Source organism: Crocuta crocuta, unplaced genomic scaffold (genome assembly GCF_008692635.1).
Source record: "Crocuta crocuta isolate KB4526 unplaced genomic scaffold, BGI_CrCroc_1.0 scaffold107, whole genome shotgun sequence".
In the NCBI taxonomy this organism is placed as follows: Eukaryota; Metazoa; Chordata; class Mammalia; order Carnivora; family Hyaenidae; genus Crocuta; species Crocuta crocuta.
In genome coordinates this window covers 3159638-3185097 of record NW_027531877.1, presented here as the reverse complement: position 1 = coordinate 3185097, position 25460 = coordinate 3159638, and the positions used below count along the sequence as shown (strand labels likewise).

The window sequence follows — 25460 nt, the reverse complement described above, 5'->3', positions numbered from 1 at the left end:
TTTGTTTTTACCCCTCCCAAGCTTGTACATTTTTCAGAGATTCTCCATTTCAGCAAATGGGAAATATCCAGCTGCTTAAATTTAAAAGAAACCCATGATACAACACAAGCAATGATACTGTAATAGCATTATATAGTTTACAGATGGTATCTACACTAGTACCAGCATATCTTAACATGCAAACTCATCAAATCACTGTGCTGTACACCTGAAACTAATGTAACATTGTGTATCAATTATACTTCAATAAAAAATAAAATTTAAAAACCTAGCCACCAACCTTGACTACTCTTTCACTCTCTACATCCAATCACGCCAGTCCCTTTCCCTCTCTGACTTCATTTTCTACCACTCTTTCATCTCACAGTGCTTTAGCCATACTACACGTAGCAGGCTGAAATATGGCCATCCAAAGACATTAAGTACTAACCCCTGAAACTTGTAAACATTATCTTACTTGGAAAGAGAGTTCATGCAGGTATTATTAAATTACGGATTCTGAAAAGAGTAAATTATTCTGGGTTATCTGTGTAAACCCTAAATGTCACCACAAATATCCTTATGAGAGGCAAAGGAAGTTAACCGAAGCCATGGGAAGACAGAGCAGAGACTGCCTGTAAGAATGCCAGAAGCTGGAAGAATCATGGATGCTCTCTCAGAACCTATACAAGAAAGACAGCCATGATGACACCTAGATTCCTAACTGCTGGTCTCCAGAACTGTAAGAAAATATATTTCTGTTGCTTTAAAAACACCAAGTTTGTGGTAATATGTTATAATAGCCATGGGAAATTAATACCTTTTAATTATTCCTGCTGCCTTGATACAAGTTTGTCCCTTCCTCAGGACCTCTACATGTGACATCCTGTTGGGACTCCTTCAGGTCTTAGGCTCATGAATCATTGTCTTGGGAAGCTTTTCAGGTCCACCTCATTTAAATTCACCCCACCCAAGTTGCCTGTCTCTGTCTCTCTGTCTCTCTCACCCACACACACACACACTTTATTGATTATTTTCCTGTTTTTCGTATTTCACTTTATACTACTGGTTGTCAAGTGTGCTTATTCTGTGTCCTCCAGTAAAATACAATGGCCATCTTAATATGCCCTTTACCTATCCTCTTCACCACTATCCTCAGCACCTACGAGGGCTCAATAAAGATTGGTTGGATGAATCACAGATCTTGTCATTAGCCTATTTCTGGAATATTTGGCTGTACATCATTTATAACCTCTAAACTATCCTAGTAAGCCAATTTAATAAATTTCAAAATGTTTTACACTTAAGGGCTCTCATATGCAGCTACAAATAATTCATTTGCATTATGGTAAACACATTTCTTTTCACCTTCAATGTACTCTTAATATTTTCAATTATTCATTGAATTATTCATTTTTTATATGACTCATTTTTTCAATAATTCATTCAATTTTTCATTTTTAAAGGTCTTTTCTATTTTCAAGCAAATGAGTATTTCCATCAACATGGTAAGGTTTTTCTTTTTTTAACGTGGCAAGGTTTTGATCTCAACTTGTCAGAGCTGCTTCTCAAATGAACTTATAGCTGGACAATTTATGAACCTTGAAGATGCCTACCTCCCTGTCCAATTTGGGGTCCAATGCAGACAGTTCCATGTTTTCTTACCCCAGCCCATTAAAGTTCTTAGCAAATATGTCTTTCATTTTATATTCAGAATCCCCTGAAATGCAGAAGAATGTATCAATTTATACAGAGTACCAAGATATCATTTCCTATTTTAGGTTCCATGTCAAATACAGATGAGCTAGGTTGTCCAAATAAAATGACCAGACAGGTTGTATTTCTCCTTCTTTGGTATGACACAGAAATCAAAGTCTCAAAATACAGACAGTATTTTCCTCCATTGCTTCTTCTGATCAGTTCTAGCCAGATTAGCCCCATTCACATCCACAGTTGAAGCCTGCTCCTTTCTTCAACAATTGCTACATGGAGACATCTAAAATTACTGCAGCTACTTCAGCACCTCCAGAGCTGAAGAACTCCAACTCTTTAGTCTCATGTATCACACACAGATCTAAAGTTCTAGAGAGCTACCATATCACACAAGAAAAAGCAAAATACCTCAAAATTTAGAAAAAAAACAACCAAAGCCAGGGACAAATATGAATGACTGTTCTAGGAGCTTACAATCTAGACCCTAATTTCTGTATCTAAGAGCATTTTCCAAATAAAAGTTATTTCCCCAAACAAAAACATTTAACAATCAAAACTTACAGTCAAGTCATCTCCCACATACTGTGAGTAAAACCTACTATAAATGGTAACAGTATACAGACAGAGAAAAAAGAAAACAAAAGGCTCTCTAGTTTTAGCTTCTCTCTGGTGTCACCCAATCAGTTGACTAGAATCTGCTGGCTGTAAATTGAGGATTCTTTTTCAAGAGGATTCACTTTTCTCTATTCTCTAGACCTGCTCCACCAACATCTCTGCCATCTCCTCAGCCTTCTCATATCTTTTCACTCTACCCTGGACTCCATTATTTAGATTCTGAAGATGAGTCAGAGCTCTTTCCTCCAAGCCTGCCACTTTTATTAGGATGACCATTTTATTTGAATAACCATTTTGACCAGCTTCCATAATTTGCTCTTATTTAGCATATAATAATTTCCCAGCTTAAAGATGTGGGAGAAGAAGACACAATATCCTCCCACATCTCAGTGATGATTATAGGCAGAAATTGCTCAAAATCTTCTTAAGGCTCTAGTAGTTCAGCTTCCTTAGGTCTGTCAACACAATGATGTTCAAGGGCCACATTTTTTCCTGCTACTTCAGAACCACAGTATGAGCAGAGAAGCCCAGAACTTTATTTTCTTATCTAGTTAATTATTACAAACTTTGCTACTACTGCTTAATAAAATTGTAACTGTGGGTGGACCAATTAGCTCAAGCTATTTCTACTTTAATCACAAGAATATTTGCCTTCTGAAATGTGCCACCAAAAGAGCAGATAGAGGAGACAGAAGCAATCACTGTGTAGACTTACTCCCATGGTCACCTAACAAGAAGCATTCATTACACAGCTAGTGAGCAAACCCAATACCCTGTTCCATTCACTATCCTCACCACTCCAACACTCATTCCAACAAGCTTACATGCAATATGCAAATGTCTAACAACTAAGATGTCTGACCTACATAATTGCTCAGTTATCAAATTCTTCTTAACCTCACATAATTCACTGGTCTATATCTAGGTGGTACACTTCACCAGTGGCCTATCAGTCCAAAATTCTATAAGGATGTGTAACTATTAAATCTCCAAATAAAAATCCTGAAAAGTATTCAGAAAAGGCTGATGAGATATGTTTATGAAATCAAGCCAAGACAGCTGCAGAGGGAAGACAAATTTTAAAAACAAAAAGCCCAGCTGTCTCTTAAAATAGAAATTCAGGGGGTGCCTGGGCAGCTCAGTCAGTTAAGCATCTGACTCTTGATTTTGTCTCAGGTCATAATCTCAGCAGTGTGTAAGTTTGAGCCCCTCCTCGGGCTGTGTGCTGACAGTATGGAGCCTGCTTGGGATCCTCTCTCCAACCCTCCTCCACTTGCACTCTCTCTCAACATCAATATATTTTTTTTTTTAATTAAAATAGAAATTCAGAACAACCAATCAAAATGGTGCCTTTAAAAGAACTAGGCTGAATAAAAGACCTGAGATCTCTCCCACATGTATATACCATGTACTCACCCTCACTTTCTGCAGTTTTTATTCAACCAAGGCAGACAAAGCCATTGACTGCACCATGTTCCTCCAAGTCAACTAGGCCAGATAGCTAATTGCTCAACAGCATCAGGAATGAGGTTTGCAGACAAATGCAAACAATTTATAAATTGGCCCCACATAAATGTTAAGAATCATAAGGTAAAGTTAGCATTATTTAACATTCAATTTAGTATTCCTAATATTAAACAAGGTATATTACTAAATAGCACAAATATTTCCAAAAAGTTAAGTTTGAAAGATCTGTCAACCATCCTCAATTTCAGACAGCCTATGCAATAAACATGCTTTACATGATAGTCTAGTGTACTATTTGAGGAATGCTTAATGAAGAAAAAATCTCAGACTAAGAGTAAATAAAAATTAAATGACTATTTAAGTTCAAGTGAAAATGTCTTTTTATGAACTAAACTTTTTAATATAATAAATCTACTGAGAACTGGGGTAAAAAGAACCATAAAATATCTTTGAGCAAGTAATTCCATTTTTGAAAAATAAACTCTCAAGTTAAAACCAAATTATGGTAGACCCATTCCTTGAAGTACTGTGCAGCTGTAAGAAATTATTTTTAGGAAGTTAGTAGCAATATGGAACCGTGGTCAAGAGTGAAAAAGCTGGAATCAAAAATACTATTATGTACTATCATTTGAGGGTGGAAAAAACAGAATGTAATAAAGATTTACAAGCGTTTGCACTAATAAGACTGTTAAGTACTTTTTCTCTTCTCCCAATATTATAAAAAAAAAAAAAGTTTATGATAGGCACAGGACCATTAAAAAAAAAAAGTAACACACAAGAGATGTCATTTCTCAAGTAAGCTCCAAAAAAAGAAACATGGTAAATTCAGATTAAGATCCTGGATATTTTGATACCCCCACCAAAAAAAGTCTTCAGTATTTTGAAATAAACTTTATATACAGATCAAATACAATTAAGAAAATAAAGGATTACGTATTTTATATTTGTGATATAAGAACTTTCACTAATATATCTCTTGAAATAGCAAAGTGTTTGTAAAACTTGACCAACATAAATGCAAACTAGAGGGGTGCCTGGGCGGCTCAGTCGGCTGAGCATCCAACTTTGGCTCAGGGCATGATCTCACAGTTCTGGGTTCAAGCCCTGCAACGGGCTCTGTGCTGACAGCTAGCTCAGAGCCTGGAGTCTGTTTCAGAGTCTGTATCTCCCTTTCTCTCTCTGACCCTCCCCTGCTCATACTGTCTCTTCTCTCTCTCTCAGAAATAAAAAACATTAAAAAAAATTTTAATGCAAACTAGAAATTTTAAAAGAAAAGAATATAGGGGTGCCTGGGTGGCACAGTCAGTTAAGCAACCGACTCTTGGTTTCGGGTCAGGTCATGATTTCAAGGTATCATGGGTTTGAGGCTCTCATGGGCTCCATGCTGACAGAGGGGAGTCTCCTTGGGATTCTCTGATTCCCACTCTCTCTGCTCCTGCCCCATTCACACTATTTCTGTCTTTCTCAAAGTGAACAGATGAATTTAAAAAAAAGAAAGAAAGAAAAGAATATCAACTTTTGAGACATTTCCAAGTAAATGATACTTAGGCCAAAAAAAAAAAAAAAAACCTTTAAAATTTGTTAACTTCTAGAGGCACCGGGGTGGCTCAGTCAGTTAAACGTCCCACTTTAGTTTAGGTCATGATCTCGCAGTTTTTTTGAGTTCAAGCCCCTTGTCCAGCTCTGTGCTGACAGCCCTTCTCTCTCTGTCCCTCTGCCCCTCATACTTTGTCTCTCTCTCTCTCTCTCTCTCAAAAATAAACATTAAAAAAATAATAAAATATATTAACTTCTAGAGTTTTTTTTAAGTCAACTTTCAAATAAGAACTGAAAACCAAAAAGCTTCTCCAAATCTTCTTCTTTCGAATTACAATGCAACTTTCCAAATGCCACTAAAGAAAAAGACCTGATGATGATTTGCACACTTGAAGAACCAAGTGATGATACCATATCAATCAGCCTAAGATATGCATCCGACTTGTAGGAAACCAATTTATAGAATTCAAAATATAACCCAACACCAAATTGTATTTTTCAGTTTTCAATACAAGTGTCTCTCGGACATATTCAACCACATTTGTACCAGCCCGCTTCCACCCACAGAAAGTCCTAAATCACTGACATTTAAATTGTCACTATCAACACAATTATCAAATTACCTCATGCTATTTTATTCCACTTGAGGCTTAGAGTGCCTCTTCTTCATTGCCCCTAAGGCAGTTAATAACAATCAGATGGAGACAAGCACAGTACACTCCACCAGACTGTAATCTAGAACTTTCCCACCACAGTGATTTTCAACCTCAATAAAATCTGTAGCATTTAACAACCACAAACTTTAAATTTTACTACCTTCTCAAATACAGGAACATAGGAAGACACATGAGGTTTGATTATTTCGGCTTCCCAATCTTCATCTCCCATGGTGGCTCCAGTTCTATTTTTATCTAAATTTTTTCTTAAAAAAAATGCACATTTGGCCTCTATTAGATCAGAATCATATATTTAATAACATAAACTATCACACTTTCACATACGCCCCCCCAAAACTACTGAAATAGCTGCTGATCTTCCCCAAAACTGTTAGCAAAAACGGAGTTTTGTTTCTTACCTTACATACACCCTTTTTCATCTTTAAAAGTGAGCTGAACCACTTAGTCACTCTTGTAATCACCATGTCCCTACTGGGCTTTTCCCCAAAATCTGTTCATTGAATTTATCCTCTCCTTCCAAGGGTCCCCCAAACGGCTTACTGGATCTTAAGGGCAAGGGAAATTTTTCAACTACTACTCAAAGTTTCTCTCTTTGCACACCTCCCTTCAAAGGTAAAGATGTTTGGTTTGTAGCTTTTGATAGTTTACCGGGAGAGAGGTAGCTGGGGCCAGGGCCTTCCGGCTTGGCGGGGTAGGGGACATGGGTTAGGTGGCTCAAATCCTTTCAACAATGGACAACTCCTTACTCCAAGAGGCAATTGTACACTAATGATACTACAGCCACTCTTGTTCAGAGAAAAAGCCACACAGGAGCTGGGCCAAGAGGCTTCGTTTCCTCCTCTACAGGCCTTGAGCCCTACAGGCATCCGCCGGGCTTTAAGACCTACACCGGCAGGAGAAAGAAAAGCCCCAAAGGACGGCTACAAGGCCTACCTCCCTATCCATACTTCATCTGGACCAAATTCTGGCTACCGGGAAACCCACAGCGGCCAGGGGAGGCCCGCACCAGGAGGAAAGTCGCCAGGCCACTCACCTCTCCGCTGCTGCTCTCCCGGTGTCCTCGCAGGCGCAGACGCCGCCGCTTAAACGGCTGCACGTGCAGGACGCCGCTGACTGCGTCAGGTGCGCAGCTTCAACAACAAAATGGCACCAGGCAACAAGGGCCGCCAGCCAATCAGCGCTCAGAGAGCCGGTGTTGCCCCGCCCCATCTCCAGGCGTGCGTTCCCTATTTGCTCACATTTGAGGTCGCTAAGGCCAGATCCACTATCTTCTTCACACAGTGGCCCGTTAGGCCTGGGGATACACGAATGGCCACGAACTACTTGTCTCTAGATTCTTGGGGCGGGGGCAGTTCTCAATGTGCAGATGCCTTACATTTTCTCAGTGCAAGTACTGCAAGCCAAAGATGTCCACCTCCCTTTTTATAATACCAAAAGTAAAAGGGAAGATGGGTAATGCCCTGCCTCCAACCTCTTTAGCTTTCTCTTCCTGCTTTCTTACTATAGTCCGTGGCAGTTGGTCCCTCTGGTTCTTTATTTCTGAGGTGCTTGCGTCACAACTGGGGATTCCTGCTGCCTCAGCATGTGGCTTAGGACTGTGGAGCTGGCACATTTCCTTTTCCTCCCCATGACAGCTGGGATGAGGGTCTGTCCCGCCTCACCCAGGACGTTAAAGAAAGAGACAGAGAGACAGAGAGACAGAGAGACAGAGAGACAGAGAGAAAAGAAAAAGCCTTTTCTATAGAGTTGAGGGTGCACCTCTTCGGAAAAGAGATGCCCTCTGAGGCAGAAGGAAGGAAATTATGATAAAGTAGGTTCATTCATCTAGGCTTGGATTTATGGTCCACCTATTTGTATCCCTAGGGGTACTAGCCAAACCTAAGAGTGACCAAGGATCATTTCCGTGCTTAATGCTCTGACCAACCAGATATTCTTGTTTTACCTCACCAAAAAGTAAATTCCTCAATATTTTCCCATTCAACCAAAAAGCGTAACAACCGCTTTAAAAATATAGTTTTCATAATTTTGTTATCTGAATCTTTGAAGAAATTTCTAAGTATTTCATGCAGTAATATAAATCCCAGCATAGTCTGACACTCAGGTATAAAGGATTAGGCACTTAATGAGTTGAACTTAACTTGATAATTTCATCTTTAGAACCACCATTATTGTTTCTGTCTCTTCCACCAAGAATATGTCATTATTTACCTAGTTAGTGCTATTTTCAAGGTGAATTATTTTTAAAAGATTATAGTTAACAAAGATCAGGGGCACCTGGGCGGCTCAGTCGGTTAAGCATCCAGCTTTGGCTCAGGTCATGATCTCATGGTTTCTGGGTTTGAGCCCCATATTGGACTCTGTGCTGACAGCTCAGAGCCTAGAGCCTGCTTCAGGTTCTGGGTTGTGTGTCTCTCTCTTTCTGCCCCTCCACTATTTGCACACACACTCTCTCTCTCTCTTAAAAATTTTGAATTAAAAAAAAAACAGATCAAACCAGAATATATTGAACTGTCATTTTTAATAATCTCTATTTTTTTAATGCTTATTTATTTCTTTTGAGAGGAGAAGGTCAGAGAGAGGAGAGAGAGAATCCCAAGCAAGCTCCACACTCAGCGTGGAACTTGACTCAGCGATTGATCTCACAACCAGAAGATCATGATCCTACCAAAACCAAAACAACTGAGCCACCCAGACACCCCAACAATTTCTATTTTGAAACCAGATTTTCACATCATGTCCTTGAAAAGGCAAGTACCTTAAATCACTGTGTGTGTATGGGAGAGCCACCAATACTTCTGGTGCTCTGAATCTGTAAACGGGTCCTCTGAGGTATTTTAACTCACTTTGAATTGAATGTTATTCTTTCAAGACTTTTTGTGTCATGGGAAAATATTAAGGGAAAAGAGCTAGGTATGAAATTGTGTAGATGGAACGATAATCAAGTAGATTCTTTTTTAGGTATAGAAAACTTGGAGAAATTTTCTAAAATGAATAACTTTTTTCACAACAGAGTTAAGAAAATGACTTTTTTTTTTTAAATATTTTTATTTATTTCTAGGATAGAGAGAGACAGTGTGAACAGGGGAGGGTCAGAGAGAGAGGGAGATACAGACTCTGAAACAGGCTCCAGGCTCTGAGCTGGCAGTCAGCACAGAGCCCGACGCGGGGCTCGAACCCACACACTGTGAGATCATGACCTAAGCGAAAGTCGGACGCTTAGCCGACTAAGCCACCCAGGCGCCCCAAGAAAATAACTTTTTAAAATCTGTGTGTTGTTGATGTACACCATTAGTTCCAGATGTACAATATAGTGATTCAACAAGTTTATGCATTATGGTATGTTCACCACATAGCTACTGTCACCATAGGTCCCTATTACAATATCATTGACTATATTCCTTATGCTGTGCTTTTAATTCCTGTGACTTATTCATTCCATAGCTGGAAACCTGTTATCATCCATTCACTTTTACCCTTTTGATTCATCTCTTCAACCCCTTCCTTTATGGCAACCATCAGTTTGTACTTTGTATTTATAGATCTGATTCAGTTTTTTTTAGACTCTATATATGAGTGAAATCATATGTAGATGATATGTAAAGACAAATAAAATATTTTTCTTTCTCAATCTGACTTATTTCACTTACCACAATACTCTCTAGGTCTATCCATGTTGGGTCAAATGCCACAATCTCATACTTTTTCATGGCTAGGTAATATTCCACTGTGCATATATACTACATCTTTCTTATCCATTTGTCTATCAGTGGACACTTAGGTTGCTTCCATAGCTTGGCTACTTTAATAATGCTGCAATAAACAGATGCATACAGCTTTATGAATTAGTGTTTTCATTTTCTCTGGGTTTAAGAAAACACTTAGCCAACAATTTCTGCTATTCAGTTTTAGTTTGCTATTTGTTTCAGATATTGCAATGAAACAGTTTTCCATGAAACATTCTATATAATTTTTGAGAGCTAGCTTTGATTAAGAAAAAGCAAATTCTAATAAAAACTGAAGTTCACTATTAAGGAAAGGGAAAATAAGCAATGGGTGAAAATAATAAAATTCAAAAATTTAACATAAACAGTGAAAAAGAAGACAAACACAATTAAGTAAATACTTGCTCTGTGATGTATGTGCCAAGAAAGTAAAGCCAGTATGGGTATCTACCGTATTTTGAAAGCTCACATTCTGCCACTTTGCTTTTATGAAAGACCTACACTAGGGCCTTTTTTCATAAGAGAAAAATCCAAGGAGGATTTCTACTTTTACAAAAAAGCAAAAGCAAAAATAGCATTCAGTGTTTTTTCTGCAGCAATGCCTTCCAAAGGCAGCATGACCTGGAGCAGGACGTGGCACTAAGCTCCTTCCCCAAGAACTAAGCATGTCAGCATCAAGCCACTATAGCTCTGAACTGTGTCTACGAGCATCTGTGCTTTAACTCAATTTGTTTTGCCATCTGTTAGTAAGATGTGTCCTAAATTAACAGAAAAGCCTAAGAGAGGTCATTTTTTCTGGTCTGAGAAGGCTCATAAAACTTTTTCATATAAATTAATAGTAATTGCTTCTTCACATTACACCATTGTGACTTATGAAAGGTTTCATAACAATGCTCCACTTTCAGATAGTGGGGGAGACCTATATGTTTTATATTCTGGTTCCCTATGACAGATCTTAAATTAGTGATGCTAATAAATTGCAACACAGGGAAAATGCAGGAATTAATTTAGTTTATTAAATAGGCTTTAACTGAACACCTCATGTGTGCTATGCTAAGTGCTTCAAATAAAATTAGCCAATTACTTGGGGCACCTGGGTGGCTCAGTCTGTTAAGCACCCCACTTTGGCTCAGGTCATGATCTCACGGTTCATGGGTTCGAGCCCTGCATCGGGCTCTGTGCTGACAGCCAGCTCAGAGCCTGGAGCCTGTTTCAGATTCTGTGTCTCCTTCTCTCTCTGACCCTCCCCTGCTCATGCTGTCTCTCTCTCTTTCTCTCTCTCTCTCTCTCAGAAATAAATAAAACATAAAAAAAGAATTAGCCAATTTCTCAAGGAGCAGTCTAGGAAAAAGAATGGTGTGGTTAATGGAATACAAAACCTTAAGATTTCTGGGGTGCCTGAGCAGCTCAGTTGATTGGGCATCCAACTCTTGATCTCAGCTCAGGTCTTGATCTCAGAATCATGAGTTCAAGTCCTGCTTTGGACTTTAAAAAAAAAAATCTAAAACCTTAATATTTCTGTCATAGAAGATTCACAGTAAAGTCTATATACAGTTTATCCAAATTCTCTATATCCCATATAATAAGGTAGGATGAGGTTCCTCAAAATGTTTCATAGAGTCAAAGTTTGCAGTTAAGATCCTTTACACTTTAGAAAGAGGCATTACATTTTCCAAAGTAATGTAGATAAAGAGAATTGATATCTTAGACTTTTTATCTTTTCAGTATTATCTCCACATTATTCAAATAATGATTTTTTAATTGATGTACACTGTGTCTAGTATCACGTCAACGCTGTTAAATTTTTCTTTTAATCTTTCAGCAGGGTAAACATGGGTCACCTCAAATGGGGAAGAAGAGATATTCATTCCTATGTACTAAAAATACTTGAGAATCTCTTACTATACACATAACCATAAAAAAAATTTTAATGAATATTACACGTTGGAGCTCTGTAAATAAACACAAAATGGAAGATGGGGAGGTTCATAGTGTCTCCAAGATACTATGGTACTAGTAACAGATCTAAGGAAGAAAGTCACCAAAGAGGGGATTTCAGCATACCAAGCAAGGTTCAAAGAGATGAAAATCTCTATTTTTCCAATAATGATTAAGGGAATATTTACCAACGTGTAGTACACATACCACTGATTTTAGGCAATTCATGGACAGTTTTCATTTTAAAGTAATATTTTAATGTTTTAGAAAACTAAGAATCATTTCAAACCTAGGATTTCAGAAATATAATTGCTTAGAATGAGACTAAACAGTTAAGTTCAAAAAAGTTTATTCAATTAAAGAAAAAGTAAATATTAATGGGATGCAGGAACAGCGAAAATCATGAAGGTAGTATTCAAAGGTTTGGGAAACATTGGTGCAAATGGGAAAGACTTTGGATATAGGGACTGGTCACTAGCCAGGTTTTCTCCATTATGAGGTAAAGCTATTTCATCACAACCTGTTCTGATTCTATGCTCACTTAGCAACTTCCTAAATAATAGTTCAACTTCCCCAAGTATTTCAATACTAAGAAGGTGTAGTGGATAAGACATATAAGCCTTACTTGCTCCTCATTATTAATGAATACATTGAGATTCTGGCTTAGAAATCAGTCTTGTTTAAATAGCTTTCCTGAAAGATTCTGACTGCAATCAACCAGACCTCCTAGATGTCCCTAAGTAGTTTTACAAGTGTATTTAATGAGAGCTAAAAGTGAATGAAGAATACAAGTCAAATACTGTGTACCTTGTACAATCCTTCCTAAGACTAAGGGGTCTTCTTGGCCCTTCACTGCAAAACAATGTTTCACCAGTGAATTATGGAATTTGGTAAACAGTCAGGAGGAAAGCATAGTATTACCAAAGTCTAGCTCTTTCCATTCTAACAAAGAAAGTTGGCTTTTCTGTGTCCCAAATGGCAAAGGAAATGCAATTTGTGAATGTCATCACTGTCAATCTTTCTTGGTCTAAGAGAGGGAAGTATTTCACCTCAAGAGAAGTAGTGGTCAGATGCAATCAGTGAACCTCGATCAGGGATAAATCTCTTTCTACCTACCCCTACTAAAACTAAAGACTTGGAGCTTTCAAGCAGGGAGGAAGAAATTAGTAGCAGTTGACTACAAAGTCAGTATCGGTAATCTCTACTTGTCCATTTATTAACTTTGTGAACTTGGGCAAGTTATTTAATCACTCTGTCTGTAAACTGGGGATAACCAGGGCCACCAGATATAATTGAGGTAGTTAGGCCCTACACAAAGGTACCAAGCCAAGAGGCAAGAAGGAGCTGAACTCAGCCTACATACCACTTACCAAGCTATGCACTGTAGAGCTGAATATATCTACATAAGGTACCATTTTCTAATTCCTTCTATTTACATATTTTTGATGGTTTCTGTTTTCCTACTTGGTCACTGACTTACAAAAAGATTTTACTGAAAATATTTTTCCCTGAAATCTATGTTTTAGAATCGTTAATCTTTTATATGGTGCCTAATAAAAACACTTTGTTAATTCAGGACCTCACAAGGAATTATCTATACTTGCTTTTTCCACTTCCCCACCTTTCATTCCTGAACCCATTGCAATCTGGCTTTTACCCCATTGCTTTATCAATATTGCCAAGGTCAATAGCAACACTGACCTCCCTGTTTCTGAACCAACTGACAGCTTTCAATTCTTAGCCTAACAGGTCTTTTATTAGTCTTTGCCACTGTTGGCTACTTCTTTACAAAAATATTCTTTATATAACTGGATAACCATATGGAAAGAGATAAAATTGCACCCGTTCTTCACACAATATAACAGGATAAGAAATTCAAATGTAAAAACAACAAAACCATTAAATACTATAAGAAAACATTAGTGAACTCCTCTATACTTGGAAAAACATTCTACATACAATTCAAAATCCAGAAGCAATGATTTTATGTAGTGTGACTACATAAAGATTAAAAATGAATAAAACTTAAATTTTTTTTTCTTTTGGGGAGCCTAGGTGGCTCAGTCGGTTGAGCATCTGACTCTTGGCTTAGGCTCAGGTCAAGATCTCACAGCTCATGAATTCAAGCTCCACATGAGGCTCTGTGCTGACATTGCAAAGCCTGCTTGGGGTTCTCTCTCTCTCTCCTCTCCACTTCTCCCCCTCTCTCTGCCTCTCCATGTGCATGCTCTCTCTCTCAAAAATAAATAAACATTTTTTAACATTTTTTAAAATCCTTAAATTTTTTCTTTTATTTTTTTAATGTTTATTTATTTTGAGAGAGAGAAAGAGAGAGAGAGAGAGAGGAAGGAAGGAAGGGTGGGGAGAGTATCCCAAGGAGGATCCACACTGTCAGTGCAAAACCCAACACAAGGCCTGATCCCACAAACATGAGATCATGACCCGAGCCCAGATCAAGAGCCAGACACTCAACCAACTGAGCCACCCAGGCATCCCCAAAGATAAAATTTTTCATGACAAAAAATACATACCAAAGGCAAATGACAAATGCTAAATTGGGAAAAATTATTTTTAACATAATCCAAAAAAGGATTAATATCTATATTACAGATAGATGCTCAATTTCTTTCAAGAATGATGCAAATTAAACTACACTAAAATACAATTTTTCACAAATTAAAATGGCAAAGATTTTATAATGTACTCAGAGAGGCAGCAAGTAACAGTCACACTCATACATTGCTGTTGGTGATGCACTACATTCTAGTAGTGAGGAAAGGGAATTTGACAATATCTAGCAAAATTAGATGTGCATTTCCCCTTTGATTCAGTAGTTCTATTTCTGGATTTTATCTCAAATATACACCATCAGTAAATATAAAAGGATGTGTATACAAAGTTATTAATTGCAGAACTAAAAGCTAAAGACTGGAAAATTCAAAAGTCCATCATTGGCAGACTGAAACATCCACCCATGCAGGGTGGAATAATTTTCCCTTCTCCCCTTCTAGGTTCTTTGGCCATTGTAATAATTAGGTTGACATAAGCATGATTAACAAGAGGAAAAACAAGTTAAATCATATGTACATGAGCCCCATAAAAACATGAGATTCAAAGAAATAACCAAAGCAGGAGGCTTTTATTACCTTTTAGGCAAGCAATAAATCCATGAAGAATTGACAAAACAGGGGTGCCTGGGTGGCTCAGTCGGTTAAGCATGCAACTTAGGCTCAGGTCATGATCAAGCAGTTTGTGGGTTCAAGCCCTGTATCTGCTTGAATTCTGTATCTGCTTGAGTCTGCTTCGGATTCCGTGTCTCTCTCTTTCTCTAACCCTCTCCTGCTCGCACTCTCTCCCTCTCTCTCTCTCTCTCAAAATTAATGTTAATTTTTTTAATGTTTATTTATTTTTGAGAGAGAGAGCAGAGTAGGGGCAGAGAGAAAGGGAGACACAGAAGCCGAAACAGGTCCAAGCCCCAAGCTGTCAGCACAGACCTGACACAGGGCTCAAACTTATGAACCAATCAACCAACCAATGGTGAGATCACGACCTGAGCTGAAGATGGACGCTCAACCAACTAAACCACCCAGGCGCCCCCCAAAAAAAGGTTTTTAAAGAATTGACAACACAAAAAGGTTTGGACTTAGGGTAGGAAACTGAAGAAATAACAAGTTTTGTTTACACAACCTTCTCAACCCTACATTCCATATCTCTGGTGATAAGGATGCCTTTCATCTTTCTGGTATGAGGGTAGAGAGAAGGGAAGGTGGTTAACCTTTCATAAGCTTTTGGTGACACAAAAGAGGCTCAGAGAGTCCTTCCTGCACCAGCTGTTTCTCAAGTACCTTTAATTCAAAATAATCAATATACAAAAGTGGCATAATTGGGAGTGGAACATCCTGCCCCTCTTCAGAGAACTCTGCAGCTATATAAAAAAAAAAAAAAAAAAGAGGATAATCTCTATATATTACTATGGAATGATCACTAGGATCTATTTTATTAGAAAAAGACAGGTTGAGTAGCATGTCTAGTATGCTAGCATTTACCTAAAAACAGATGCATTTGCTTATATTTTTTAAAAAATGGAAGGATAGACCAAAATTTGTAAAATTACTACTTATGACAAAGAAAAGAAGTAACAGGTTGAGAAGGATAAGAATATGTGCTAGACTTCCCTAAGCAAGTAGATTTGATTGTGAAATCATATGATTGTTACACAAAATTATAAAACAAAATTAAGTTACAATTAAAAAAGAGATCTTAAATCTAAACAAATACACCTAAATACATATTGAGTTAGTGACTTAAGCCACACAATGAAAATTATTCCAACTGGCCTAAAATACAGTAATTTGACCGTATGTCTTCAGTGGGACAAAAGGGAAAATAGGACCAAAAAAAAAAAAAAAAACTGCAAAAGTAAACTAATTCTATCATCATATTGTTAGTAATAAAATTATATATAATTAAATTAATGTTTAAGAACTAAGATTTTCACTGTAAGAGAAAAAAGAAATAAAAAATTAAAAAGGGTGTTGATGCTATTTTCCTAAATGTGAATTGAAAATATCAGTATGAATTCATGATACATTATCTGCTTTACAAAAGTATTTAAAAAAGTATTTCCTAACTCTTTCTACTGAAAAAGTCTGGAAACAATGACCAACCCATTAGCAAGGAGTTTGCCAGCACACAGACTGTGGATCTAAATATTATTTCCCATTACAAGAAATCAACACCCTTGAGGGGAAAAAACATATAACAGCTCTAGGGTGGGAAATAAACAAGATCAGCCTGAAACATCAGCTCACAGCAAAAAGTAAGGAAGCTTTTAAAAATTACCAAAGCACTAAGGAGCCAAATCTCCCACTAGTAATATCTGAGACAATTAGGGCATCAGAGTAAAAATGGTAGTAACAGATTATAACCCATTGAATAAAATAAAAACCCATACATATGTCCTAGTAATACATAAGCAAAGAAGAGAGAAAGCAAAGCTTTTTCTTGTAGCAGAATGTTAACTAATACATGCAGAGTTTTGTGGGTTTTTTAAATCATCGCTTTGCAACCATCACAGTAATATTTGATTCTGGATTAAACTAGTAGCAATAGTTTGATGAAGAAAAGGGCATTAAGAAGGTCTTAAAGTATCCCCCCATGCATTATTTATTAATTTTAAAGAAAAAAAACAGTAACTGTAGAATGGAGAAACCAAGCGGGCTCCATCTTAACCAAGGGATCAAAGTTTGTTCTGCTTATCTATTGTTACATAACAAGCTCCTCCAGGAGTGCCTAGGTGGTTCAATGGGATAAGCATCTGCTTCTATAAATAAACTAGAATACAGCCACTCCATTTGTTTACATATTGTTTATGTTGTCTACATTTGTACCATAAAGACAGAATTGAATAGTTGTTGACAGAGACCATATGGTCACAAAGCCCACAATACTTACTATTGGGCCCTTTATAGAAGTTTGACAACCCTTGTTGTAGACCAGAAAAACAATGTCTAATGATCTGCAGTTCCCAGCCAGTGGGAATATCACCAGGAACCCCCTGGACCCCACAGAGCATAATATTTTAAATTTTTAAGGAAAACAAAGAGACATCTGTCAGAGACCATGTGAACTACCACCTTGAGAGAATTCAGTTTCAACATTAGATCAAGTTAATTTTTTGGATAACATCATTCTGCAAAGATGGGTTTTCAGTGATTGCTATGATCTCAAGCACGTATTGTGCAAAATCCAATGTGAGAGGCACTGACGGTAGCTCAGTCGATAGAGTGTCCAACTCTTGATTTCAGCTCAGGTCACGATCTCATGGTTTGTGAGATCAAGCCCCAAGAAGGACTCTGTGCTGACAGGGTAGAGCCTGCTTGGGATTCTCTCCCTGTCCCTCCACCATGCCTCTACTACACTTTCTCTCTCTTTCTCTCAAAGATAAATAAATAAACATTTTTTAAAAATCCAGTGTGAAACAGGAAACACGGATAGTGGTATCCTATCTGATTTCCAGAAGTTATACAGTGCCCAATAGATGTACACATCCCATTAGTAAGCAATTATGGCTATTTAAGAATGAAATAAAATATTTTACTTTCAATTTATGTATATCTTTTTAAATGGCTACTGAGTTGTTAGGACATAAATGCATATTAATTTGTTTGGACCTAACTACTTAGTAAACTTAGTATTAGTGATTAATACACTTGCTTTAAAGACTTTGAGCCTGGGAGGCTGCTTCAGTCTTCTGAAGATTGCATGGCAGGCAAAACAAAGGCAAGCCCTTGAGCCAAAGCTTCAGGGAACCATCAGATGGGTCAGAATGCACAATTACAATTTCTTGACAATAAGATCCCTATTGCTTCCTCAGGTACTAGCAACCAACACCAGGAATGTAGGCTGCTATCTTCAAGGCCACCTCAAGGTGGACAGTAAGAGATGATTATAGACCTCTCTTGCAAAAATTCACCAGTCTTTTCTTAAGTGTTCCCCTGGTTGTTTTACTTTTTTTTTTAATTAGATGCCAGAGTTCCAAAAAAAAGTTGATTCTGTCAGTTTTGGAAGCTTATGTACTGCTTTAACAGAGGGAATGTTTTCAAGTTCCCTACTCTGCTATTTTCATTGATGTCACTCAGTATCATTCATTTTTGTGCTTTTCAGTCTTGTCAAAATTATTTGCTTGACCTGGAATGCAGAGATAGAATAGTTATCAAAAGAATGTTTGAAGGTAGGCCTAGCAATAATTGCAAAAAGTTTTAATAAGGACACCATTAGCAAATTAACTTTTATCTGCCTTAAAGGCAATATTCATTACATCATCTGCCTTGTTGTCAAGCCCTCAATAATACAGGCAATGTTTGGTAGTGTTTGAGAAAGCAGGCTTTGAAATAAGACCTCAGTTTTAAGTCTGTTCCCTTATTTGTAAAATGGGGGTAATATACGTTTCTAGAATCATGGAAAATGCTTGGCACTCAATATTAGCTTTTAAATTTGGATTTGTTGCTTTGGGTTCTTTATCACATACAGTGCACCTGTTTTTGTTGTTGTTTTCTGGTTGTTTTCTTAAAACAGAAAAAAATGCCACTGGCTTCCTATGTAAAGGCATAGGTGTTTGCTAATATGCTTCCCAGGAGACTTTGATTGGGCTGACTTGTTACAACGAGCAAACTAATTTTACTTAGATTGTAGGTTTATTTGGGCTGGCTTTGGGAGAAATTACTAGGGATGCAGAGAGGGTGCTAAAATACCCCCCCCCCCAAAGTCCCTCTTTTAGCATGGAGACAAACTCGTCAACGCATTAAGATAATAAAAAACAAATGCAAACAACAACCACCACCACCACAACCTAAGTGTCCAGCCAAGAAAGTGAGAATGCCAACCTAACATTTTTCAAACCAATTTCCCTTGCTGTCGGTGGGATTCAAGCACATGACGACAGTACACAATACTAACCAGAAGGGCCTGTGAAAAGAGACAAATAATGGGAGGTCAGCCCTTTCCTATGTGACTTCTGGAGGTTTAAGGACTGCAGGAGATGGCGTTCCTCATCTTCGATGCTTTTAAGCGTCAAGCAAGCATCGCGCACAGGTACCAGCATCCCGCCCAGGAACCAACAGCCAGCAACAGAAACGAGATTTGCGTCCTTTTACCGTCCCACCCCCTAAAGCCGCGGGGGTGGACTCTGCGGCGAGGCGCGTTGGCTCTCGCAGAGGCCTCTGGGAGTTGTAGTCCCCAGGAGCCGGAGGTTTGGCGGTGGCGCTTGGCTCTGTACACTCAGAACTCCATCGTCCGCCGGCCCCCGCGGCCGAGGCTGTTGTCTCTTCCTGTACAAGAGAGAAGCCCTGCTGCCTCAAGTTGAGAACATTTGTAAAGGGTCTCCGCTTTCTCGTCCAGGTTTCCCAGATTGAGGGCTTGGCCGGCGCAGGTAGGGCATGTTTCTCAGTTTTTCAAAATCATCCCTCGGGAGTGAGCGAGGCGGGGGTGGGGGTGGGGGAACGGAGTGGAGGCGGAGGGAACCGCTGAGCTTGCGGTGGAGCTGGCTGTCATCGGGGAAGTTTTTTGGTGAAATGCGTCCAAACAGTTGCTTCTTGGGGGAGCGTTGAGGCCAAAGTCGACCACTCCGGATGGGCGGCTAGGGCTCCTCTCTGGGCTCTGGTGACTCCCTTCCCGTGGGGCTGAGAGAATTCGAGGGGCTGTGGGGATTCGGTGCCTGCTTCAGCCTTAAGGGCAAGGCAGAGTAACTATAGGTAAAAACCTGGGTGAGAAGGAGAAGAATCGGGCTTATTGGGGCAGTGGGAAAGCCTTTCCCTGTCCCTGGTAGGGAAGAGTTGAAGAAAGGAGATCGGGGAAGAAACACCTTTGTGCCTTGAGCAAGGACCACAGATGGGTTGAGGGCCAAAACAGTTAAGTCCTTGGTACACTTTTCCTCGGCTCAAATATGAGACGGTGTCTTGATAGTAGGTGGCTTGACATCTTAGCTGTCTTAGAATAATAGAGCTGGAAGAGGCCTTTTAGAACATCTAGTCAAGCACATTCTCCTCACTTTATATCTGAAGAAACTAAGGTCCATCAATTTAGAGAAATTGCCTTGCTTAAGACCAGATAGCCAGTTAATGGGCAACTTGACTAAAACCTCATTTTCAGGGTTCTCAAGCAGTGCCTTGATCCATTGCTGAGATCAGTAGGTCAGCAAATTCTAACCTGTTGATTCCCCTTTTTTCTTAAGGCTGACATATGCAAAATAACAAGAAACCACTGAAGGGAACGTTTTTAAACTTCTCAGTAGATCAAAGAAACCCTTGTCTTGAAGAAAAATCTCTTCAAACTTCATAGTAATATAAAAGGTTGGTAGCAAATTCAGATGTCTACCTTTCCCTTCTCAATGTATGTCCACTTGAACTCTGAGAACTGAAGCCTTAGATTTCTTCTATCTTAAATGCTCTATCTCAGTCATATAAAAATAGTATGCTAGTTGACAATACCCTGAATGTTTACAGTAATGGGAAAACAGCATGGGAGCATGAGAATACCAACCTGAATTACAAGGTAAAATAATAATTTATAGTATTTTTTAAAAGGAGATAGGAGCATAGAAGTTTAAAAAATCGTTAGGATTCTACTAGCCCTGCATTTTGTAATATGCTTAAATTTCACTTCTTCATCCGCATTCTTTCTTTCTTACTGCTCAAACATAGCTTGAAAGTCTTTAGTGTTCCCATTGTGGGTTCTTTGGTGCCATTGCATTGTTTTGGCTGCTATTTCTTTATTAAGACTACATTGCCCTCCAGCACTGTCAAATGTAACACCTTTTGAAGCATTTACTGATCAATTTGGAAGCATGTTTCAGTAGTCACATCAGAATTGGAGCATTATAGTTCCTATTGGCTGACCATTAACTGATTCATACAGAAGAGGTTTAGATAAGTTTGTAACTGGACTTTATAGCAGGTACAGACTTATATAGAAGAAAACACATATACACAGAATAACTTCTTTCACCAAGCTGCCTTTTTTACAATATGGTTCCATTGATTTTTATATTGGCCATACAGAGGTGGGTAAACTATAAACATTTCTATGACCATTGCTGCCAGATATATTTATTTTTATAAATTTTTTTTGAAACACAGCTGGGCTCACTCATTTGTGTATCTTCTTCTGTGCTAAAGGACATAGTTGAGTAGCTGCAGAGATCATTTGACTTACAAACTCTAAAATATTATCTAGCCCTTATAGAAAAAAATTGTCAACCCTTGCTCTGTTAAACTGAAATGTAATTATAGTATCTGAATTGACCATATGCAGAGGTATTAGGTACTACTAATTTTTAGTCTCTGAGGAAGAACATATAAATACTTGTATAGTTAGTGGGTAAACTCTTTACAGTATAATACTATAAATCTATTTTCCTTATGGCTTTCTTAATAACATTTTGTAGCTTATTGTAAGCATACAGTATATAATACAACATACAAAATCAACTATTTATGTTATCAGTAAGGCTTCCAGTCAAAAGGAGTTATTAGTAAAGTTTTTGGGGAGTAAGAAGTTACATGTGCATTTTCAACTGCGGGGTGGGAGGAAGTCAGAGTCAGGAGCCCAACACCTGTTTTGTTCAAGGGTCATCTCTACATTTCTTTGGGCAAAAACTAGTGTGTAGTATTGCAGATTGAGGCTAGCCTCTTGGCCAGATACTATATAGCCTTGCTTTTGTAAAGAATTGTGAAAGACATTTCTGAGGCAAATGTGGGAAAGGCTGACATCCTTTGAAATATACTGATACAGTCAATACCTTTTGAATATAATGTCATATAAACTTTCTTTGTCTACGTTCTATGTCATTTTTATGGAGAAAAGTACTTTTCAATGCAGGCATCAGCAAGCAGGTCAGTAAACTCTTCTTTTCCTTTTGAGACTCCATACTGAAACCAATTTTTTTTATTTTTATTTTTTTACAAATAGTTTATTGTCAAATTAGTTTCCACATAACACCCAGCGCTCATCCCCACGAGTGCCCTCCTCCATGCCCATCGCCCCTCCCCCCTGCATCCATCAGTTCTCAGTTTTTGTCAGCATTCAAGAGTCTCTCATGGTTTGCCTCTCTCCCTTTCCCCCACCATTTCCCCCCTTCTTCTCTCCCTTGGTCCTCTGTTAAGTTCCTCCTAATCCTCCTATACGTGCAAACATATGATATTTGTCCTTCTCTGCCTGACTTATTTCGCTCAGCATAACACCCTCAAGGTCCATCCATGTTGCTACACATGGCCAGATTTCATTCTTTCTCATTGCCACGTAGTATTCCATTGTATAGACAAACCACATCTTCTTGGTCCATTCGTCCGTTGATGGACACTTAGGCTCTTTCCATGTTTTGGCTATTGTTGAAAGTGCTGCTATGAACATTGGGGTCCATGTGCTCCTATGCCTCAGCATTTCTATATCCCTTGGGTAAATTCCTAGCAGTGCTATTGCTGGGTCATAGGGGAGTTCTATTGTTAATTTTGTGAGGAACCTCCACACTGTTTTCCAGAGGGGCTGTACCAGTTTACATTCCCACCAACAGTGGAAGAGGGTGCCCGCATGCTGAAACCAATTTTAAAGTAAGTGATTAGGGACTCATTATTTAATGGCTTAGCTTTGACATTAATAGCCTTTCTTCTGGGACTTTTTTTTTTTTAAGTTTATTTTGAGAGAGGGAGAGAGAGAGAGAGCTCGTGCACGCAGGGAAGAGGGTCAGAAAGGGAGAATGCATGGTCAGGATAGAGTCTGACCTGACTGGAACTCCCAAAACTGAGATCATGACATGAGCCAAAATCAGGAGCCAGACAACTTAGCCGACTGACCCATCCAGGCACCCCTGGAACTTTGTTTTAAAACTCAAAGGATTGAGTGAGATATTGGAAGTGAATGTATTTGTTTATGTCACTTTACATGTTTAGCTCCCCATTATCATTGTTATGTCTATGGCAAATTAATGGTATAGAGGTATTTAACATATAATCTTAGCAAAAGTATTATCTCCAGTGTGGCAAAGGCAGTCCTAAGAGGAAAGTAAATTGCACTCCGGGCCTATTTCAAGAAATTAGAAAAAGCACGAGTATAAAATCTAACAGTGCACCGAAAGGAACTAGAGGGAGAGCAACAAGAGCACCCCAAACCCAGTAGGAGAAGAGAAATAATAAAAATCAGGGCAGAAATAAACAGTATAGAAACCAAGGAAACAGTTGAACAGATCAACAAAACCAAGAGTTGGTTTTTGAAAAAATAAACAATATTGACAAACCTCTAGCCAGGCTTCTCAAAAAGAAAAGAGAGAGCACTCAAATAGACAAAATCATACATTAAAATGGACTTATTACAACCAACCCCTCAGAAATACAAGCAATTATCAGGGAATACTATGAAAAATTATATGCCAACAAATTGGACAACTTAGAAGAAATGGACAAATTCCTAAACACACACTCACTACCAATATTCATGGGAGGAGATACAAAATCTGAATAGACCCATAACTAGTGAAGAAATTGAATCAGTTATCAAAAATCTCCCAAAAAGTAAGAGCCCTGGGCCAGACGGCTTCCCTGGGTTATTCTACCAGACATTTAAAACAGAATTAATACCCATTCTTCACACACTATTCCAAAAAACAGAAATCGAAGGAAAACTTCTGGACTCATTTTATGAAGGCAGCATCACTCTGATCCCCAAGCCAGACAGAGATCCAGCAAAAAAAGAGAACTACAGGCCAGTATCCCTGATGAATACAGATGCAGAAATCCTCAACAGATACTTGCAAATCGAATTCAGCAACACATAAAAAGAATTATTCACCAAGATCAAGTAAGTTTCATTCCTGGGTTACAGGGCTGGTTCAATATTCGCAAATCAATCAGTGTGATACATCACATCAACAAAGGAAAAGATAAAAACCATATGATATTGTCGATAGATGGAGACAAAACATTTGACAAGACACAGCATCCCTTCTTAATAAAGACCCTCAAGAAAGTCGGGATAGAAGGAACTTACTTAAACATCATAAAAGCCGTCTATGAGAGGCACTCAGCTAACATCATCCTCAATGGGGAAAAACTGAGAGCTTTCCCCCTGAGATCAGGAACACGACAGGGATGTCCCCTCTCACCACTGTTGTTTAATATAATGCTGGAAGTCCTAGCATCAGCCATCAGACAACAAAAGGAAATCAAAGGCATCAGAATTGGCAAAGAAGTCACACTTTCACTTTTTACAGATGACATGATACTCTGCATAGAAAACCCGACAGACTCCACCAGAAGCCTACTAGAACTGATCCAAGAATTCAGCAAAGTTGCAGGGTACAAAATCAATGTAGAGAAATCAGTTGCATTTTTATACACCAACAATGAAGCAACAGAAGGAGAAATCAAGAAACTATTCCCATTCACAATTGCACAAAAAAACATAAAATACCTAGGAATAAACCTAACCAAATATATAAGAGATCTGTATGATGAAAACTATAGAAAACTTATGAAGGAAATTGAAGACACAAAGAAATGGAAAAACATTCCATGCTCATGGATTGGAAGAATAATATAGTTAGAATGTCATTACTACCCAAAGCAATCTACACATTCAATGCAATCCCAATCAAAATCACACCAGCATTCTTCTCACAACTAGGACAAACTATCCTAAAATTTGTATGGAACCACAAAAGACCCCAAAGAGCCAAAGTAATAATGAACAAGAAAACTAAAACGGGAGGCATCACCATCCCAGACTTTAGCCTCTACTACAAAGTTGTCATCATCAAGACAATATGGTATTGGCACAAAAACAGACACATAGACCAATGGAACAGAATTGAGAACTCAGAATTGGACCCACAAATGTATGGCCAACTAATCTTTGACAAAGCGGGAAAGAATATCCAATGAAAAAAGACAGCCTTTTTAACAGATGGTGCTGGGAGAACTGGACAGCAACATGCAGAAGAATGAAACTAGATCATTTTCTCACACAATACACCAAAATAAACTCAAAATGGATAAAGGACCTGCATGTGAGACAGGAAACCACCAAAACCCTAGAAGAGGAAGCAGGAAACAACCTCCTTGACCTCTACTGCAGCAATTTCTTACTTGACACATCCCCGAAGGCAAGGGAATCAAGAGCAAAAATGAAGTATTGGGACATCATCAAGATTAAAAACTTCTTCACAGCAAAGGAAACAATCAATAAAACTAATAGGCAACCAATGGAATGGGAAAGATAGTTGCAAATGACATATCAGACAAAGGGCTAGTATCCAAAATCTATA

The 25460-nt window shown here is 38.4% G+C and overlaps 2 protein-coding genes across 12 annotated transcripts in view; one reads left to right on the top strand and one right to left on the bottom strand.

Moving 5' to 3' along the window:
- DDX4 (DEAD-box helicase 4) overlaps positions 1 to 7084 on the bottom strand; it is a 72606-nt gene extending 65522 nt beyond the window's left edge. For all 10 annotated transcript variants that reach the window (XM_077773006.1, XM_077773011.1, XM_077773009.1 and 7 more), the window contains exons 1-2: positions 7021 to 7084; positions 6127 to 6232 (exon numbers count right to left, since the gene is read on the bottom strand). In XM_077773006.1, coding sequence (XP_077629132.1) covers positions 6127 to 6198 — 72 coding nt within the window. In that variant the 5' untranslated portion in view covers positions 6199 to 6232; positions 7021 to 7084. The remainder of the gene's footprint in view (positions 1 to 6126; positions 6233 to 7020) is intronic.
- A 12326-nt stretch (positions 7085 to 19410) lies between these two features.
- Positions 19411 to 25460, top strand: part of SLC38A9 (solute carrier family 38 member 9) — a 78807-nt gene continuing 72757 nt past the window's right edge. Inside the window, exons 1-2 of one of the 2 annotated variants that reach the window (XM_077772999.1) lie at positions 19411 to 19577; positions 20379 to 20496. The gene's annotated coding sequence lies outside the window, so the exon portion shown is untranslated. The remainder of the gene's footprint in view (positions 19578 to 20378; positions 20497 to 25460) is intronic. The other variant, XM_077773000.1, reaches the window with a different exon arrangement.